The sequence below is a fragment of the Canis lupus genome, chromosome 4 (genome assembly GCF_003254725.2).
Source record: "Canis lupus dingo isolate Sandy chromosome 4, ASM325472v2, whole genome shotgun sequence".
Lineage (NCBI taxonomy): Eukaryota > Metazoa > Chordata > Mammalia > Carnivora > Canidae > Canis > Canis lupus.
Window position 1 is genome coordinate 36,676,331 of NC_064246.1, and position 21,108 is coordinate 36,697,438.

General features: G+C 41.2%; 1 protein-coding gene across 5 annotated transcripts in view; it reads right to left on the bottom strand.

Moving 5' to 3' along the window:
• The window catches only part of ZNF346 (zinc finger protein 346), a 35,805-nt gene extending 15,609 nt beyond the window's left edge, over positions 1 to 20,196 (bottom strand). For 2 of the 5 annotated variants that reach the window (XM_025434338.3, XM_025434337.3), the window contains exons 1-4: positions 19,969 to 20,194; positions 6,534 to 6,637; positions 5,228 to 5,320; positions 3,332 to 3,476 (exon numbers count right to left, since the gene is read on the bottom strand). In XM_025434338.3, the coding sequence (XP_025290123.1) occupies positions 3,332 to 3,476; positions 5,228 to 5,320; positions 6,534 to 6,637; positions 19,969 to 20,143 (517 nt within the window). In that variant the 5' untranslated portion in view covers positions 20,144 to 20,194. Of the gene's footprint in view, positions 1 to 3,331; positions 3,477 to 5,227; positions 5,321 to 6,533; positions 6,638 to 14,161; positions 14,313 to 19,968 lie in introns of those variants that run through there. The other 3 variants (XR_003130713.3, XM_025434340.3, XM_049108870.1) reach the window with 3 other exon arrangements.
• Between the last annotated feature and the right edge of the window lie 912 nt (positions 20,197 to 21,108).

Here is a 21,108-nt window from a genome sequence, read left to right on the forward strand (position 1 = left end):
AAATGTCATGGTACCAATGACAGGCCAGACTGCTGCTTTATGAAGTGGATGCCAAGACTCACTAATAAGTCCACATGGCTAGAATGGTGTCAGCCTTGTAACTACTGCTTTAAAAATGTGGCCTAGAACCCCCATCAATGGTGGAAGACAAGTGGAGCTTAGCAGCACTCAGATAGATGGCTCAGATGCTTGTTCATCTCTGGACTACTTCAATGGGGGAAATTTTGAGGATTTTTGGCAAGCCAGAGGAAACTTGCTGGCTTTTCTCACAATGGTTTTCCAGCATAGGAATCTCAATTTCCTTGACCACTGACTTTCCCTGTCCATTGTTTCAGTAAGTCATTTAAAAAGTAATGCACATGTTGTAGAATATTTAATATATGAGAAAATATTCAATGTGGTGTTATGTTAAGAAAGCAGGTTATACAGCAACCTGCTTATGTCTTCAGTTTTATCAAATAAACAAATGAAAAAACATACTTGTGATACATGGAAAAAAGGCCAAAGGCATAGAATAAAAGGGTGCTTTTCAGTATTTTCCAACTTTTCTACAATGAATGTAGATTTTTCAAATCAGAAAAGAGAGACAATAATGGTCTCTCTATTAAGGCATGAAAAGGTCATTCTTTAAAAGATACTGAAGAGAAACATCAGAGGTGAATAGTTAAAAGTCAAGTTGGAGGAACTGCTTCAGGACATCCAAAAAATAACAACTAAGGGAGTCTTCTCTTAGGAAACAGCTTGAAATATGGAAAGAGTATTCTATAGGGATGTTTGCTGTACTGTTATTTATAAATATCAAAAAAGGGGAAGGGGAAAATGTTCAACATTGGTTACATGTGGTATGATGGGCTATTATACAGCCATTAAAATGTTTATGAAAAAAGCTTTTAATAACATGAGGAAGTACAAATGTTATATTAAACAGAAAGTGTATAAAGGGAATTATACACAGAATATGATCTTATTATTGTTAAAAGATATAGGCACAATCTTTATGTATGTACTGGCATTTGAAATGACATCAATATATCAATGTTTCTCTTTTGGTGGTAGGATTTGAGGGATATTTTACTTTCTTCTTTTTGCATTGTTTACTCTAGAATCACTCAGAGAGAGAACATGTAGTATCATTTTTATAAAAACAATAAGGTTATTTAAAGTATTCTATGTTTATATGCACGTATATATATGGGTTTAATCTGGATATACATAAAACAACTATACACACAGATATACACATATACACATAACAAAAGATTATAGGGGAAACAGTATTCCAAAATGTTAACAGTGGTTATCTCTGAATGGCAAAATTACAGGTACTTTTTCTTTTCATATAGCTAATATTTTCCATATTTTTTACAACATGCTTCTAATACTTTTACATTAGAAAAATGTTTAATTTCAGAAATAGAGTTCTACACTCACATAATAACTTGGAAAGTGCTTAAACTATAAAATTCAGTAAAAAGTAAAAGCAGGATACAAATGGTAGATGCGCGATGATTACAACTGTATAAAAACATATCTATATGTGGCGAAGGCTAAAAATGAATATGGAAGATAACCTCTTTGTATGGAATCTTTGGGGCCTGGCATATTCCAGGGAATTTTCCCATTTATGGAAAAGATCAATCCATATAAAGATAAATGACCTATAAAGTTCTGTTCTAGAGGTAGTTTCCCCTGGCATAATGTTTTAATCCTTTTGGTATTATGAATGGTACTGACTTTTTTTAAGTTTATCTATTTTTTTTATTAATCCCTACATAGAAGGTGGGGCTCAAACTCCTGATCCTGAGATCAAGAGTTGCATGCTTCGCTGACTGAGCCAGCCAGGTGCTTCCCAACACCAACTTTAAACAAAAGCAAGTAGTACTAGTATAACTTAATGATGAACAAACCAATAAGTAAAGCCAATGACATACTCCAGGTGGTGGATGCCTGACCAAATACTACATTTTATAAAGGGATTCTACTCACTATCTTGATGATGGTGATATTACTCGCAGAAACTATAATTTACTGAGCATCTATTATGTCCTAGTTTCATTATATACATTATTTCATCCTCACAACCTATAAAGTAGATATTAACATTTCATAGGTGAGGAAACTCAGGTACAAAGAAGCTAAGTCATATAGATGGTAAATAGCAGCACCAGGATTTAAACCTGCATATCTGTAACCTAGAGTCCATATTCTGTAGTTTCACAGCATGAACTAGATTTGGGTGTGTTAAGAGGGTATGATTTTTTTTTAAAAGATTTTATTTATTCATGAGAGACACAGACAGAAAGGCAGAGACACAGGCATAGGGAGAAGCAGGCTCCATATAGGGGACCTGATGCGGGACTCAATCCTGGGACTCTAGAATCAGGCCATGGCCCGAAGGCAGGCGCTAAACCACTGAGCCACCCAGGGATCCCAAGAGGGTATGATTTTAAGTGACTTTTCACCTTATCTTCAAAATCTTCCAAATCTTGTCTTTTTTCATAATACAGTATTAAAAAATAAGTATTATAAATAGTAGTTAGTCTACTTCTTGGTCCAAAATAAAGAAAGCAGCAAAAATTACCAAGAAAAAAAATGAAATAAAAATCAAGGAACTTTCATTCTTGACTAACTGCAGTCAGCACAGGTTAAAAATCCCAGAAAGTCAGGAGTTAATGAGATGAAAATAAGGGTTGAGTACCAGTGGTGACAAGATAAAGGGGACTATTTTAGAAGTCACTGCACTGGGAAGGAATTCATGGCAGTTGCAAACAAGGCTTGCTGGGCATTAGTGGCAGCACTAGAGTATTCAGCTTTGAAAAGCAAGTCCCTGTCTTGAGAAGAGGCAGATTTGAGGATTAGAGTGAGCAGGGCATAACCTGAGCACACGAAAAAGACAAGGATTTAGCTTTCAATTTGGAACACATGGTAATAAGGGCAGGTGGATACTGGGAGGGGAAAAAATCTAAATGGGAGAGGTAGGAGATAGAATGCGCTCGTGGTATGGATGGCCTGGAGGACACTGGCATTCCTAATTACAATTATCTGTCAGGACAAAAGCTCAGGGCTAAGATGCTTCTATAGAAACTGATGTAACCAAAAAAAGAGAGAGAAAAAAAGAAACTGATGTAACCAAAGAAAGGGAGGTTAGGTGAACAGAACTCTGAGGCTGCATTTCACTGCAGCTGGGTTACTCTGATATTTGTAAGGCCTCTCAAAAGCAGTTCAACCTCTCCAAGTCTGTGGCCCCAGTGAGCATTTCTGGGAGCACCAGGCATTGGTGCCCTGAGGATGGGAGGGGTACCAATATAGCACTACTCAGGAAAACCAGTACCTTCCACCTTAGTGGATTGCTGCTTCAGCTTTAAGTTCTTTGCGTGGGTCTTCCCCAGGTAGTGCGACTGGGCCACGACAGGGGAGGAAAAGGTCATGTTACAGATGGGGCAGCACTGGTTCTTGTCTTTGCTTCTGCTGCTCTTCTGGTTGGGAGAAAGAACACAGGTCTGATCAAGCCACTGCCCAGCCAGAAAGTCTTCAATGGTTCCCCACTGCCCATAGAAGAATGGGCATTCAAGGCCCCCTTCATACACTAACCCCAACCTACCTTTCTGGATCTTTCTCCAGCTACTTCATTTTATGCTCTAAATCACCATTTCCCACTTTATTCTCTTTTGTTTTCTTGCTTTGCTTGGGCCATTCCTGATACCTAGAATGATCTTCCTTTTTACCTGCCTGGCATGTATCTCCATAGGCTTCAAGGCCCATATATCTATCTATCACTTCTTCTGGGAGACTGTTACTCAAGAAAATCATTCAGTACACAATTACCGAGCTGCTTTGTGTGAATATTCAGAAACAATCCTGTTCCTTCTCTGCATGCCCAGAGTACATTAAACAGACTTTTATCATACCACTTGTCACCCAAACTGACAGTGTCACATCTTAGGAGACATTGGGCATGGACCATTGGACTCATCTTTGTTTCCTATCCTTAGCACCATGTTGGAGTCTAGCACACAACAGTTATTTGGGGTTTGCAGAACAAGCAGATAACTGAGTTTTATTTGTTGATTGTGATTAGGCCAGAAAACAATTGCATTTCAAGCCTATGTTAAGAGCTCCCGGCCTCTCTCTTGGGTCTGATCTCTGAATAAAGTATTCATTACAAGAGTATTTTTCAATATTGGCACTATCGACATTTTGGACTAGTTACTCCTTTGTTGTAGAGGAAGGGAATGTCAGTCACCTCATTTGAACTACTGGATCATCCTGAGAGATGAAGTAATCAAGATACAACGAGGTGAAATAACTTGTCTAGAGTCTCAGAGTTTGTCTTGTCTTTCTGAACTCTAAATCATAAAGCAATAGGGCAACTAGGGATGGGAGTTTGAAGAAGGGATAAGTAAAGGCCCTTCTAAACTTGTGACCTCTATAATTGGAGGCAATCAGTAAATTTTCATTCACTGAGCATCCACTAGGAATTGGAATTTTACTTCACAATTCCTTTAAAAGGTAGGAATTACCTCCATTTTATGAGTAAAGTACAGAGAGGTGAAGTGATTTGCTCAAAGTCACCAAACCAGTAATTTGCAGAGCTAGTATTGGGCCCTAGTCAGCGGACTTCTCATCCCATTACATTTGAACAACCTCCCATGGAACAAAAAAAAATGGTACCCTTGAGGGACTAGGATTGTTCCAGCATAATTCTCACAGTATTTCTCAGCCAAAAAGCAAATGCATTTACAACCTCACTGGAGCAGGCATTTGGAAAGGTGTTTCTTCCACTTGTTTATTCAAAACATTCAGTGCTGAACTCAGCTCTTTCCCTCCCATTTCAAGAAAGCAAGTAGCTTGGCTTCCTTCCCCTTTTTCTCCTTGAGTAGTGAATGGGTAGCTTCTAGTCCTACTCCAATAAACCACTGAGTAGTAATGCATAACAATGGTTTCATTTACCGAGCCCCTATTATGTGCCAGGTTCTGTTTTGGGGGCTTTTGATAAACCTTCCCTCATTTTAGTTTGGAAAAATTCTAAAAGATAACTGATGTCAGCATTCTTATTTTTAGGGAAAAAGAAATCAAGGCTCAAAGTAACAAGACTTGAAAGTCACACAACATGGCCAGGATTTGAAGCCAATTCAGTTTGACTCAAAGCCTACCTTCTTTCCACCACACCAACCTGACTGCTGGCTTCATCAGGAAGCGAGTAGTCTCAACATGGCAGCTGGATTACCTGTTCTGAGTCTAGCTTCTTCGTTTCCCCTTTTAATGTCTCCATTCCATGGATTGCTAGGTATCTCTTTACTTTATTGGCATGTTTTTTGCTCTGCAAGAACACAGGAAAAAGATCAAAGATCGCCAAATGCCATTTCATATCCAAGGCACTCAAAAATACTAGATTTTCATCTGATTTATCCTCACAAAAACTTTTGAGGAGGAAAAGGTAGGGGGAAAAAACCTAGTTTATTGAGTTCCTACTCTGTTCAAAGCACTTTACATGCTATCAAATCTAACCTTCATAGTAATCTATGAGAAAATTACCATTAAAAATTTTTTTTATTTATGATAGTCACAGAGAGAGAAAGGGAGAGAGGCAGAGACATAGGCAGAGGGAGAGGCAGGCTCCATGCACCGGGAGCCTGATGTGGGATTCGATCCCGGGTCTCCAGGATCGCGCCCTGGGCCAAAGGCAGGCGCTAAACCGCTGCGCCACCCAGGGATCCCGAAAATTACCATTATCTCTATCTTACAGATAAGGAAACTAAGGCTGAATATGGTGAGGTTTCTTGCCCAAAATGAGCAGCACAGTTGTGATTATAACTCAGGTGTATTTAAAGGCAAACCGCATACTTTCTAACTATACTACACTGAGATCTAAGTATGATGATCCTGATTTAGATGGGAGAAACGAGATACAGAAAAATTAAATCAACCTTCAAGTTACAGTCAACATTATTGGATATAATGTCTGGGGGGCTAAGAAGGAATTACATACACTTCATTGTGTAAGCCATGGAGAAGTGAGGACTTGGCACTGAGTGTGGCAAGTAAAGTCTTTTTTCTTTTCTTTTCTTTTCTTTTCTTTCTTTTCTTTCAGATTTTATTTATTTTATCAAGAGAGATACAGAGACAGAGAGGAGCAGAGACACAGGCAGAGGGAGAAGCAAGCACCACGCAGGGAGCCTGATGTGGGACTCGATCCCAGGTCTCCAGGATCATGCCCTGGGCTGAAGGCAGGCACTAAACCGCTGAGCCACCCAGGGATCTCCTCTTTTTTTCATTTTTAATATTTTTTTTTTAAATATTTTTTTTAATTTTTATTTATTTATGATAGTCACAGAGAGAGAGAGAGAGAGGCGCAGAGACACAGGCAGAGGGAGAAGCAGGCTCCATGCACCGGGAGCCCGACGTGGGATTCGATCCCGGGTCTCCAGGATCGTGCCCTGGGCCAAAGGCAGGCGCCAAACCGCTGCGCCACCCAGGGATCCCTTTTTTTCATTTTTAGAAAGTAAAGTATTTCTAAAGGTATAATGGCATACCTGGTAGTGTGCCAACTTCTGGGATTCAGAAATGAGCAGGGCGCAGCAAACCTTACACTGGGTATTGGTAAAGAGACACTGGTTCTTCTGGATCATGTGTTCCACTATAGAGAGGAAAATAAAAAATATTTGAGTTAAAAACCTGCCTCAACAGCACTGTCTTTGAATCCTGTCTCAAACGTAGGGACTGAGTAATGGAATGCCATGCTATTACATCTCAGGACACGTTAGTTACTCCTTCCCTATGCTTTCATGATTCATGCTATGTTCTCATATCACCTATACAATTACATACTTTACAATTTTGTGCAAGCCAATTTTTACTAAGTACATTTTTTGAGTTATAATTGACATGTGACATTATATTAGTTTCAGGTGTACAGTATAATGATTTGGTAGTTGTATATATTGCAAAATGGTTACCATGATGACTTTAGTTAACATTTTTCATCATATATAGTTACATATTTTTTTTCTGGTGATGAAAACTTGCCAGATTTACTCTCTCAGCAACTTTCAAATATACAATACAGCATTATTAACTATAAACACCATGATATTCTTTTAAAAATAAATCTTTAGATCATTAACTTAAATAGATACCAATAAAAATGAAATAATACTAGACAGACACTGGTGTCAGAAGCTTGGAGCTCTTCCTATGAAAAATAAGAGAGCGGCAACTGTGAAGAAAGGTATTAAAACATGACAGCATCTAAATTATTCTTCCTAGATAGCATCAGAAAGATTGAAAGACTTCAAAAAAGAATCATTTTATCACTCATTAAAAGAAATTGTAATAAATTCTGTAGCTTTTTAATTATTTGTGAACATTTTCTGTCAAATTAAAAATAAAGCAACTCCCACATTTATTCCATGAAAAAATCAATAGCATTTTATTATTTATTTTTATTTTATTATTTTATTAATTTTATTTTCATGTAATCTCTATACCCAATGTGGGGCTCAAATTCACAATCCTGAGATAAAAAGTTGCATGTTCTACTGATTGGGCCAGCCAGGAGCTGTGCACGTTCTGATTTTAAGAATTTACATTGGTATAATAACTATATACACTATTTTGGTTAGAAAATCGTATTGGGGTTTAGTTATGAATAAATAAAGAAAATCTTTAAAAAAAAGCTCATATTCTTTCATACAAAATAAATGTTCTCATCTTTCAATGAGAGACACAGAGAGAGAGGCAGAGACATAGGCACAGGGAGAGGCAAGGCTCCCTGCTGGGAGCCTGATGTGGGCCTTGATCCCAGGATCCTGAGATCATGACCTGAGCCAAAGGCAGACACTCAACCACTGAGCCACCCAGGTGCCCCTGTGAGTTTATTAAGGAATATTAAAAGTTGGTTTCTTCAGAATAAATCAGAATATTTGAAAAGCAATTTCGGAGGATAAGTATCAATTAGAAGATGCTGCTGGATGATCTTTTACCTTCATGAGAAAAGGTAAATTAATTCTGTTATCATACAGTAAACACAAACTATTATCTAATACCAGTCAAGTATGTATGGTACAAATCATGCATGATTGGGCTCCCCAGGCACGCTGACTTGGGTCCATATCCTACTGCTGTTTCTATGTGTGATTTTTTTTTTTAAGATTGATTGATTGATTGATTGATTGATTGATTTATGATAGAGAGAGAGAGAGAGAGGCAGAGACACAGGAGGAGGGAGAAGCAGGCTTCATGCTGAGAGCTCGACGTGGGACTCGATCCTGGGACTCCAGGATCGCGCCCTGGGCCAAAGGCAGGTGCTAAACTGCTGAGCCACCCAGGGATCCCCTCTATGTGTGATTTTATAAGATTACTTAATCTCTATCCTGTAGTTTTCCTCTGTTTCCAATGGGGGTCCTCCCTTATCTGGCAGTCTCACTTTCTGTGATTTCAGTTACCCATGATCAACTAGTCTGAAAGCAGATAATATTCCTTTTCACATATCTTCAGAAGGTCAACAGTAGCCTAATGTTATGTCAGAATGCCTACATCATTCACTTCACTTTATCTCATCACGTAGGTATTTTACCATTTCACATTACCACAAGGTGGGTACAGTGCAGTCAGATATTTTGAGAGATAAAAAGAGATACCACTTTCACATAACTTTTACTACATATTGTTAAAATTGTTCTATTTTATTAATAGTTGTTATTGTCAGTCTCTTACAGTGCTTAGTTTCTAAATAAAACTTTATCACAGGAATGTATATATAAGAAAAAACATAGTATATATATAGGGTTCAATACAATCTGTGGTTTAAGGCATTCAGTAGGGATCTTGGAATATATTCCCCATGAATAAGGGGAACTACTGATAACATGTATCTCATAGAATGTATTATCCTTGTGATTTTCCACACAAAGCATCTGGTACAGTGTCTAGCTTAGTACATGCTCATTGTCAATGTTATATGTCAAATTCTTTTTTTTAAAGATTATTTATTTATTTATTCATGAGACAGAGAGAGAGAGAGAGACAGAGAGAGAGAGAGACAGAGACAGAGGGAGAAGCAGGCTTCATGCAGGGAGCCAGATGTGGGACTCGATTCCGGGACTCCGGGATCACGCCCTGAGCTGAAGGCAAAACGTTCAACCGCTGGGCCACCCAGGCATCCCAATGTCAATTCTTTTTTTTTTTTTTTTAAAGATTTTATTTATTTATTCATAGACACACAGAGAGAGGCAGAGACACAGACAGAGGGAGAAGCAGGCTCCATGCAGGGAGCCCGATGTGGGACTCGATCCCGGGTCTCCAGGATCACACCCCAGGCTGCAAGCTGCGTCAAACTGCTGCGCCACCAGGGCTGCACCTAATGCCAATTCTTTTTTGGGTACTATGTTTCTCTCTCTCTCTCTCTCTTTAAGATTTTATTTATTTATTCATGAGAGACAGAGAGAGAGTGTCAGAGACATAGGCAGAGGGAGAAGTAGGCTCCTCATGGGTAGCCTGATGTTGGGACTCGATCCCAGGACCCCAGGATCATGACCTGACCCAAAGGCAAACACTCAACCACTGAGCCACCCAGGTGCCCCTTGGGTACTATGCTTCTGAGCAAATTAATTATTTTCTATATTGTACCCGTGAATATATATATTTTAAAATATGGATTTTAAGTAATCTCTACGCCCAACATGGGGCTTGAGCTCACAACTCCAAGATCAAGAGTCTCATGCTTCATGGACTCAGCCAGCCAAGTGCCCCAAGATATTTTAGATTTTATTTATTTATGAGAGAGAGAGAGAAAGAGAGAGAGAGAGAGAGAGAGGCAGAAACAGGCAGAGGGAGAAGCAGGCTCCATGCAGGGAGCCGGACGTGGGACTCCATCCCGGGTCTCCAGGATCAGGCCCTGGGCTGAAGGTGGCGCTAAACCGCCAAGCCACCGGGGCTGCCCGGTATTTCTTATTCTAGAACTTGATAAATGTTTCTTGTTCTAGAACTTGATAAGCGTTAAGTTTTTTCTCACTGTTCTTAATCTGACGTTGAAACATCTAAATTCACCTAACATATTACACAAGTTCTACACTGTAGGAAAGTATGAGCTTAACCTGTTCTTAATTGTTGGGCCTGGGGAACTAAGCCTTACCTTTGGGGAGGAAGCAACATTTCACATAAGGCATAAGTTCTATCATGACACCAATAATCTGAGGCAGGGGCAGAGTCCAGAAAACTGTGAGGGGATAGCAAGCTCACATTTTTTATCTTCTACTCTGGACCAAAACATGGTCAAGATGCCCAGGAGGGAGGTTCTTGGTAGGAAACTTTTTTTTTTTTTTTTTTAAGATTTATTTATTTGAATGGGGAGACGAGCAGAGGGAGAGAATCTTCAAGTAGATTCCCTGCTAAGCAGAGAGTTTGATATGGGGCTTGATTCCATAACCTATGAGATCATTACCTGAGCTGAAACCAAGGGTCGGATGCCTAACTGACTGAACCACTCAGGTGCCCTTCTTGGTAGGAAACTTTTAAGGTGACTTTCCCTACTCTACTACAAAATCTAAAGTTTATTTATGCCAGCCCTTTTGGGGAGAAAGGCTTGCTATCTAGCTATATTTCTGCTCCTTGGTGTCCCTGTTTATTTCCCCATTTTTCTCCTACAGTGGTCAATAAGTTTTTGTGAAAGACCTTGCTAGCCTCAGCTGAGTTCAGAGAAACCAAGGGAAGGGGGTCTGTGAACACACCTGGGCCAGAGCTTTTATTTTATTTTATTTTTTATTTTTTATTTTTATTTTTATTTTTTTCAGAGCTTTTATTTTAAAGGAAGGATGAGAGATTCCTCAGAATGCAAAGCCTATAAGGGGGGAGGTGGTACCCAGGAGTCAGAGTCCAGTCATCCTCTTCTGACCTGGAGATGCTGGATTTTTAAAAAAAATTCTTTAAAGAAGATGAGGTAAATTAAAGAAGATGAGGTTCTTTTTTAAAGATATTCAGAATCTGACCTTCAAACACTGAACAGGACAGGGACCATGTCATTTATGACTTTGTATTCCAGTATCTCGTATGATATCTGACCCATAGCAGGGCCTTGGTGAGTACCCACTGAATGAATGAAATGCACCTCTCTGGCCCAGAGAGTATATCCACATAGTCCATAAACATGTATTTGGAATGTCTTCTCTGTGCCAGCACTGGAGCCATATCAACAAGTAAGACAGAACACAAAGTTAAGTAAAAAGCAAAATAATGACAGAGAGGAAGAAATGCTATGAAAACAAAGTGAGTGGTAGAGAATGATGGGGGCAGTATAGTCAGTGAAGATCATCTTAGGAGGCATCAGCCACAAGGTCTGGGGGAAATAGTGTTCTAGCCTGAGACAGTGCCAGGTCTCTGAGGCAGGGATTAGTTCGGCATATTCGGAATAGAAAGGAAGTCAGTGTGGCTAGAGTATGGTGAAGGAGACAAAAGTGGTGGGAAATAAAGTTGGAGAGGTAGTGTGAGGCCTACCGGATCACATTGAATGAATATAACACCTCAAAAGCTATGGTTTCAACTATGGATTTTGTTTTTATGCCATGAGAGGCAACAAGGTCTGGCTTATGTTTCAAAATGATTACTCTGGTCATTATGTCAGCAGACTGTATGGGGATGGCAATGGAAGTTGGCAATGGAGACAGAGAAAGTGTGTGGATTTGGAATTATATTCTAGAAGTAGATCTGATACGCAATTTCTTCGATTGGATATAGGGGAGTGAGGGGAAGGAGTCAAGGATACTCCTAGGTTTTGAGCTTGAGCAACTGAACAGATGAGATGAAAACTGGAGGACGATAAGCTTGGAGAAGAACTTAAGATTTTTCTTTGGCTATTAAACATGAGTGGTCTATCAGATATATGGGTAGAGATATCAATAGTCAAATGGAGATTCAAGTCTGAAGCTCAAGGGAGAGGTCAGAGCTGGAGATTATAAATTGAGAATCATCAGTATATCAATCATACTTTAGGCTACGGACTAAAAGAAAATGCCTAGTGTAGACGGAAAAGGAAAGAGGTCCTGGGACTGAGTCTTGGAGCCCTCTGCCCTGAGACAGAACTGTCCAGCAAAGCCCTTCCTAAATTCCTGACCCATACAAACCATGAGAAGTTTACAAGGTTGGAGGAAGCTAAGATCCACATTGGGAAAAAGAACTTACATAAATTATCAGAATTCGGGGATACCTGGGTGGCTCAGCAGTTAAAGTGCCTGCCTTCGGCCCAGGGCATGATTCTGGAGTCCTGGGATTGAATCCCACATCAGGCTCCCTGTATGGAGCCTGCTTCTCCCTCTGCCTGTGTCTCTCATGAATAAGTAAATAAAATCTTAAAAAAAAAAAAGAGAGAATTCTGAGAAGGTGGCCTAAATGTACATCTCTGTTGCCCTGATATCCATATACAACTTTAATCCAATTACTAACCATCTCCCCAGAATGGGATAGGTTTGATATAAGAAATTAGATGCTTAGAAAACCATTGGAGAGGCTGGAGGTACTTGGTTGGGCCTCCACAAATGTCTCTAGGAACTATATATGACAGAAGAGCTATAGTTTGAGGCTTTCATTGTAACCTTGCTGAAAGTAAGAAGCTTCCATTGTCAATGAACCTACATCTCAGCCTGTGAAGCTGGATAATGGATGCTGGAACACTGATGTAGGACGATCTCATAGTTCCATGACTTTTCTTGATAGTAACAATAGTCAAAAGCCATAGGGATATGGTCTTCGCTGCATTTGTCTTCCAAATCTTATGACATGATTGGCAGATTGGATTTGTATCCATATTGTAGCCAACCAGAAAATGTGTAGGGCAGAAACTAGCACAGGGCTGATTTTCACAGGGTCAGTGAAGTATGGACACAGGTAGCGTAGGGAAGCAAGATAATTCATAAACTTAAGGAATGTAGAAGTAGTATTTGGGAGACAAAATGATCATGACACCTCAATTCAAGTTACAACTGTCTTTGGGTGACTTAATGTGCCTTAAGTTGCCTTAGGATACTTAGGGTCAGAACAGCTGGTCACTGCAGGACTTAACTACCTCCTATATTCCAATTAATGGTGAACACTGCTAATCTATAATGACTTGCTATTCCTTGGGCCCATATGTGGCCTTAGAGTCTTCAACTCAGCTCCACAGAAATTCATCGGTTGTTTGAAGTTGGTCCTCAGAGAGAGATATAACCTATTTAGTAGCGTGCTTATTATGACTTGTTGGGAGATAGTGGATTTCTAGCTACAGCTATAGTTAGTAACCACGAAAAACAAAAGATCCTAGTAAAAGCAGGTTGGATATAATCCACCAGTGGGTCAGATTTGTTAATCAGTATAGTCTAACTGGCAGGGTGGTCTACAAGAATGAATTGGCCAGTTAGCTCCATTAAGATTACTTAGCCTCGGTGCTTCTATCTATTTTGTGAATCCATATTGTTGATGGTCTGAAAAAGCTCAGATTTTAACATACAAAAAAGGCATAAAGAAAGCAAATATAATGGTATTGATGAAGTGGTGTTAAAAACTTTTTCACTTAGACTACGTATAATATAGAGTTGAGGGGCGCCTAGGTGGCTCAGTTAGTTAAGCATCTGACTCTTGATTTCGGCTCAGGTTGTGATCTCAGGGTAATGGGATTGAGTCTTGAGTTGGGTTCCATTCTGGGCATGCAATCTGATTGAGATTCTCTCTCTCCTCCTCCCCCTTTGCCCACTGCTTTCTCTCTCTCTCTTAAAAACAAAAACCAAAATACAAACAAAACAAAAAAGCAGAGTTGAGCTGAAAGTACAATAAATTAAATGAAAAATTCATGAGAAAATCAACATCAGTTTCAAAGTGGTAGAACGAATCAATGAACTTGCAGATAGATCAACAGAAATATCCAATCTGAAGGAAAGAGAAAAAAATGGAAGAATAATGAATAGAGCCTCAGAGACCTGTGGATACATCAAGCATACTAAACAAATATACATGGGGAATCTCAGGAGAGAAAGGAGTAGAAAAAAAAATACTTGAAGAAACAATGTCTGAAAACTCTCTATATTTGATTAAAGAAAAAAACATTAATCCATATAGCCAAAAGTCTCAAATACCAAGAGACCTACACCCAGATACATCATAGTCAAATTGTTGAAAGATAAAAAGATAGGAGCACCTCGGTGGCTCAGTTGGTTAAGTGTTCAACCCTTGGTTTCAGCTCAGGTTGTCATCTCATGGGTTAGACTGAGCCCCATGTCGGGATCCACATTCAGTGGGGAGTCTGCTTGAGGATTCTTTCTCTCTGCCCTTCCACCTGCTTGTGCTGTCTCTCTAAAATAAATAAATAAATAACTTTTTTTAAAAAAGGAAAGATAAAGACAGGAACCCTTTAAAGTAACAAGAGAGTGGGACGCCTGGGTGGCTCAGCGGTTGAGCATCTGCCTTTGGCTCAGGGCATGATCCTGGAGTCCTGGGATCAAGTCCCATATCCAGCTCCCGGCATGGAGCCTGCTTCTCCCTTTGCCTGTGTCTCTGCCTCTCTCTCTGTGTCTCTCATGAATAAATAAAAAAATTTTAAAAATAACATATTTATTGATACATAATTCCTATACCATAAAATTCACCCTTGTGGAATATACAATTGTAGTTTTTAGTATATTCACAGAATTGTGCAATCACCACCACTGTCTAATTGTAGAACATTTTCATCACCCCAGAAAGAAACCATATACCCACTACTAGTTACCTCTTGCAACTACTTATCCCCTTTCTGTTTCTATAGATGTGCCTATTCTGGATGTTTTGTATAAATTGAATTGTATAATATGTGGCCTTTTGTGACTAGCTTCTGTCATTTAGCATAATATTTGAAGGATAGTTTTGCTGGACATGGAGCGGTTGGTTGACAGTTTTGATCTTCTCACTATTTTGGATATGTTATTCCATTGCCCTCTGGTCTTCATTGTTACAGATGAGAAGTTAAGTCATTAATCAAATTATTTCTCTATACATGATGAGTCATTTTTCTCTTGCTACTTTATTTTTTTTTAAGATTTTATTTATTTATTCATGAGAGACACAGGGAGAGAGAGGCAGAGACACAGGCAAAGGGAGAAGCAGGCTCCATGCAGGGAGCTGGATATGGGACTTGATCCCAGGACTCCAGGATCATGCCCTGAGCCAAAGGCAGATGCTCAACTGCTGAGCCACCCAGGCATCCCACTCTCTTGTTACTTTAAAGAGTTCCTGTCTTTATCTTTCTTAAAAAAAAAAAAAAAAAAAAAAAAGCAATTGATTGATTGATTGATTGATTGATTGATTTTAGAGAGACAGCACAAGCAGGTGGAGGGGCAGAGAGAGAGAATCCTCAAGCAGACTCCCTACTGAATGTGGATCCCGACACGGGGCTCAATCTCACAACCCATGAGATGACAAAAAGATATTATTTTAAAAAATTATTAAGACTAAAAGCAAAATAAAGACATTCCCAGATAAAGACTGAGAGAATTCACTGCTAGCAGGTTTGGTTTGCAAGAAATAGTAAAGGAAGCCCTTTTGTGTTTTTTTTTTTTTTTTTAAGTTTTATTTATTTATGATAGTCACAGAGAGAGAGAGGCAGAGACACAGGCAGAGGGAGAAGCAGGCTCCATGCACCAGGAGCCCGATGTGGGATTCGATCCCGGGTCTCCAGGATCGCGCCCTGAGCCAAAGGCAGGTGCCAAACCGCTGCACCACCCAGGGATCCCAAGGAAGCCCTTTTGGCCAAAAGGAAGTGGTAGTAAGTATAACTTGAATCCAGAGGAAGAAAAAAAGAACATCAGAAATGGTAAATATGTGGGTTAATATAAAAGATATTATAAATATTGTTTTCCTAATTACTTCTGTTAACTTCTTTAAAAGACATATTGTATAGGGGTGCCTGGGTAGCACAGTCAGTTGGGCACCTGATCTCGGTTTTGGCTTAGGTTGTGAGCTCAGGGTTGTGACAGTGAGACTTGCATATAACTCCATACTCAGCAGTGGAGTCTGCTTGAGATTCTCTCCTCATCTCCCTCTGCCCCTCCCCATTGCCTGCCCCTCCAAATAAATAAATAAATAAATAAATCTTTTTAAAAAGGACATACTGGGTGGCCCAGGTGGCTCAGCAGTTTAGCGCCGCCTTCAGCCCAGGGTGTGATCCTGGAGACCTGGGATCGAGTCCCATGTCAGGCTTCCTGCATGGAGCCTGCTTCTGCTTCTCCCTCTGCCTGTGTCTCTGCCTCTCTCTCTCTGTTTCTCTCTCTCTTTTTTTTTTAATTATTTTTTTTGTTCATTTTATGATAGTCACACAGAGAGAGAAAGAGAGGCAGAGACACAGGCAGAGGGAGAAGCAGGCTCCATGCACCGGGAGCCCGATGTGGGATTCGATCCCGGGTCTCCAGGATCGCGCCCTGGGCCAAAGGCAGGTGCCAAACCACTGCGCCACCCAGGGATCCCTCTCTCTGTTTCTCTTACGAATAAATAAGTAAAATCTTAAAAAAAAAGAAAAAAGGACATATTGTATAAATCAATAATTATGACACTGAATAATTAGGCTTATAACATATCAATGTAATATATATGACAATAATAGTACAAAGGAGGGGGAGGAATGGACCACTATTAGAAGAATGTTTTTATATTTTATCAGAATTAAGTTAGTATTAATTTGAAGTAGACTGTGATGAGTTAAGATGCATCCTGTAGTCCCTTGGGTACTAAGAAAATAAAATTAAAAAGTAAAATTAAAAAAAAGTATAAAAAATATTAACAGAAATTAAAATGGTCCACTAAAAAATACTTAAAAGAAGTCAGTAAAGGAGAAAGGGAAGAACAAAATGTAAAGGAGAGAAAAAAAAAATGTAAAGGAGATAAACAGCAAAGTAGAAAATGTAAATCTAGCCATATCAATAATGAAATTAAATGTGAATAGTCTAAAGAGCCCACTCAAAAGGCAGAGACTGTCAAAGGATAAAAAAGCAAGATCTAGGGCAGCCCAGGTGGCTCAGCGGTTTAGCGCCGCCTTCAGTCCAGGGCCTGATCCTGGGGTCCCAGGATCGAGTCCCACGTCAGGCTCCCTGCATGGAGCCTGCTTCTCCCTCTGCCTATGTCTCTGCCTTTCTCTCTCTGTGTCTTTCATGAATAAATAAATAAAATCTTAAAAAAAAAATTTAAAAACGTAAGATCGGGATCCCTGGGTGGCGCAGCGGTTTGGCGCCTGCCTTTGGCCCAGGGCGTGATCCTGGAGACCCAGGATCGAATCCTACGTCGGGCTCCCGGTGCATGGAGCCTGCTTCTCTCTCTGCCTGTATCTCTGCCTCTCTCTCTCTCTCTCTGTGTGACTATCATAAATAAATAAAAATTAAAAAAAAAATAAAAATAAGAAAAAAAAAAAAGCAAGATCTATACAATGGGGATTCTATTTAGCAACAAAAAGTAATTAAGTACTAATACACAGTACGACTTGGCTGAACCTCAAAAACATGTTGAGAAGCCAAATGCAAAAGGCTACATATTGTATGATTTTGTTTATATGAAATGTTCAGAATAGGTAAATTTATAGAGTACAGTGGTTGCCTAGGGCAGAAGGTAAGAGTGGAGGTTTAATGTAAAGAAGCACAAAGGGGGATCCCTGGGTGGCGCAGCGGTTTGGCGCCTGCCTTTGGCCCAGGGCGCGATCCTGGAGACCTGGGATCGAATCCCATGTCAGGCTCCCGGTGCATGGAGCCTGCTTCTCCCTCTGCCTGTGTCTCTGCCTCTCTCTCTCTCTTTCTCTCTCTCTCTGTGTGACTATCATAAATAAATAAAAATTAAAAAAAAAAAAGAAGCACAAAGGAATTAACAGGAGTGATGGAAATATTCTAAAACGCAATTCTGTACTTTTACTTAAAAAATCATTGCATTGTGCAGTTACAATGGGTGAATTTTATGGTATATAAATTATCAATAAAAGTTGCTAAGAGAGGGGATCCCTGGGTGGCTCAGTGGTTTGGCGCCTGCCTTTGGCCCAGGGCGCGATCCTGGAGTCCTGGGATCGAGTCCCACATCGAGCTCCCGACATGGAGCCTGCTTCTCCCTCTCTGTCTCTCTCTCTCATAAATAAATAAATGTTAAAAAAAAAAAAAAAGTTGCTAAGAGAAAAACAAAACAAAGAGGAGTAGAACTTGGGGTTACAGGTATCTACTTAGGCCTCATATAATTATTGGAAAGTGAGGAGAGTAGGAAAAATGAGCTGGGTCCTAAGTGACACTGTACATTCATAGACACATAAGCAATTCACTTTTTAGAGCACAGCTGTTGTGTTCTCTGCTTCAAGATCAAGCGATCCCTTCTTATCCCTCAAGGACAAAGGTCACTCCCTCTTTGTGCACAACCAATTCTTATACATTCTTCTTCACTGCACCCATTACATTAAGCTGAAACTGTTTTGGTGTCTGCTTCCTGGACTAGAACTATAAAATCCCTTCAGGACAAGGACAGTATCTTCCTCATCTCTGTAGCTCTGATGCCCAGCCATCCTGGGTACTGAGCAGGTATCAATGAATGTTTGTCAAATTAGTGAAAGGAAAATTGGGGTGTGTTTGGGGGAGGATTTGTATCAAACAAGTTTGAAATTATGAGGCAGAAAGAGGGCCCATATTAATTTAGGAGTCAGACTAGACTAGTTTTTAAATTGGAGAAGCATACAAAAGGGCATAGGTCTGTGTACCACCCCAAATGTAAACATACCTTCCTTGGATGTGGCCAAAATTCCATTTTATTCCAGGGTAATCAGTTCACAAGCAATACATTAAACTTTCCAAGATTAGTCTGCTCACCAAGTAAACAAATTATCTGATTTCCCTATAGATTACTTGACAGGATTAGCACAGGCCAAACAGTTCTTGTACTTCTGGCTAAGAGTTAAGCAGCTAACTGCTAAGGACTATGAAAGAGGTCACACAACCAAGTCAGGCCAGCTTTTACCATCCTCCTCTATCTCCACTTTACCCAGTGCCAGGTCAAATGCAGAGCAAGCTGGGAAGCTTTCAGCCCAGAAGTGGCCTCTCCTGTATCCTGTTCTCCACAACTTTGGCACAAGCATGGGATACAAAGAAGCTGGAGCCAAAGTATACTCTGGCCAGTTTCTCAGTCTCCCGGCCCTCACCTCATAAAAAGGACCCAGGCAGTAGAGACCAGACACCTAGAAACAGGGGTAAATCAGGTTCAAGACACCAAGGCCAGGAGGAACATAGGGTTAAGAAGACCTTCTGGACGGGCAGCCCGGGTGGCTCAGCGGTTTAGTGCCGCCTGCAGCCCAAGGTGTGATCCTGGAGACCTGGGATCGAGTCCCACGTCGGGGTCCCTGCGTGGAGCCTGCTTCTCTCTCTACCCCTCTCTCTCTGTGTCTCTCATGAATAAATAAATCTTAAAAAAAAAAAAATCTTAAATGTTTAAAAAAAAAAAAAAAGAAGACCTTCTGGAGTCCTTGGCAGTGTGGGGTATGAGAGAAAGGATGCAAAGGAGGCAAGGGACATAGGGGTGGGGGAACCTGTGGACTGGGACGATGGAGTCTGTGAGAAATGGTGGGGGGCTAGTAGTCTGGCGGGGAAGGCTCCGTGGGTCTCCGAGAAGGGATGGATAGGAATGAAAGTCGTTTAAGAAGAGTTGAAGAAGAGCTGCGCTCTGGTGGGTGAGAATGGAGGGACCGGAGTACGAGAGGGGCCTTGACCATTTAAGCCCGGAGACCTCATTCCTGTGGTGCTGCGGCCTCAATTTTCGGGGTGCCTGGCCCATGGTACCCAGGCCCTGCTGGGGTGCACGAGTCCAGGAGTCCCGGGGCGCGTCACGCAAGGGGGCGGGCCGGGCGCCAGGGGGTGTGACCGGAGACCCGGGGGCTGTCCGTGCTCCCGCCCCGCGCTCCCGCCCCTCCCCGTGAAATGAGCGGGCGGTTGGACTCGCTGCCTCTGAGGTCCCCGGACTCACCTTCCTCCCTCCCCACTGGTTGGGCCCCGGACACTGCTTCCCAGAGGCGGCGCGCCCTCTCGCGGTCGAAGCGCAGCCCGTCCGGTTCCCGTCCTTCTCGTTCCTCGGAGCTGTTGTATGGCCGGGCCCCTCCACTGTCCGCGGCCTCTACGGTGCCCAACCCGCGATACTCCATCTTTCCAGCAAGCCCTAACCGGCCGATAGTCACTCATAAACCTTGGTCTCGCGAGATGTGGGACGTTGCCCGGCCAACAAATCTCGCGAGGTTTGGGCTCTGCGGACCGCCTTGCGGTAGGGGGCCCACACGCTTCTCTTTGGTCGCTGCTGGGGGTTCTCGGAGTGTGTGCTGTGGAATTGAAAGTCAGTTTCTGGTTTAACAGCAGCCCCCTCCCTCTGGTACAGGTTCGTGCAGTCTTAAGCCAAAGGTTTTCACCTTGCTCACTGTCAGCCTTCAACACTTCTCATTTCATTCTCTTGAAGGCCCTTGTTATGTGGGAACACTTTCTCCGTTTTACTTAGGGAAACTGAGGCCCAGAACCTAGAAATAGTCGACTCAACAGTTTGCTACCAGGATGTGGTAGAGTCAGGACTCCATCTGCATGATAGGTTTACTGCTGATAATAAATAATACCATTTGAGTTTCAAGTTCTAACTCCCAGAGCAGACCTCCCCCTTAAACTCTCCCAATGTGACTGTCGGATCCAAAATTTCATCTTCCATCCCCACAACTCCTCCTCCCCGAGTCTTGGGGAGCCATCATCTCTTGCCAAGGTTATTGTAGCGTCTTCACTGGTCCTTTCCCTTGCCCTTCAGGTATTCGAAGCACAGCAGCCCCAGCAATCCTCTTAAAACAAGCCGCATCATGATACCCTGATGCTCCTATTCTTCAACAGTTTACCATCTCGCTCTTGGTAAAAGCCAAAGTCTTAGTCTAGCCAAAGGGCTCTATACAGTCCAACTCCCCTAACCTCCCTGTCTCATCCTTTATTGTGTTACTCTCCAACACCTTCATTATTGTGCCAGTTACCATGACCTGGAATGCATTTCCCCCGTATATCCTCAGGGCTCAGCCTCTCATTTCATTCTCTGATTACCCTATCTAAAATTTAACACCTCCACACATATTTCATGTCCTTCTTT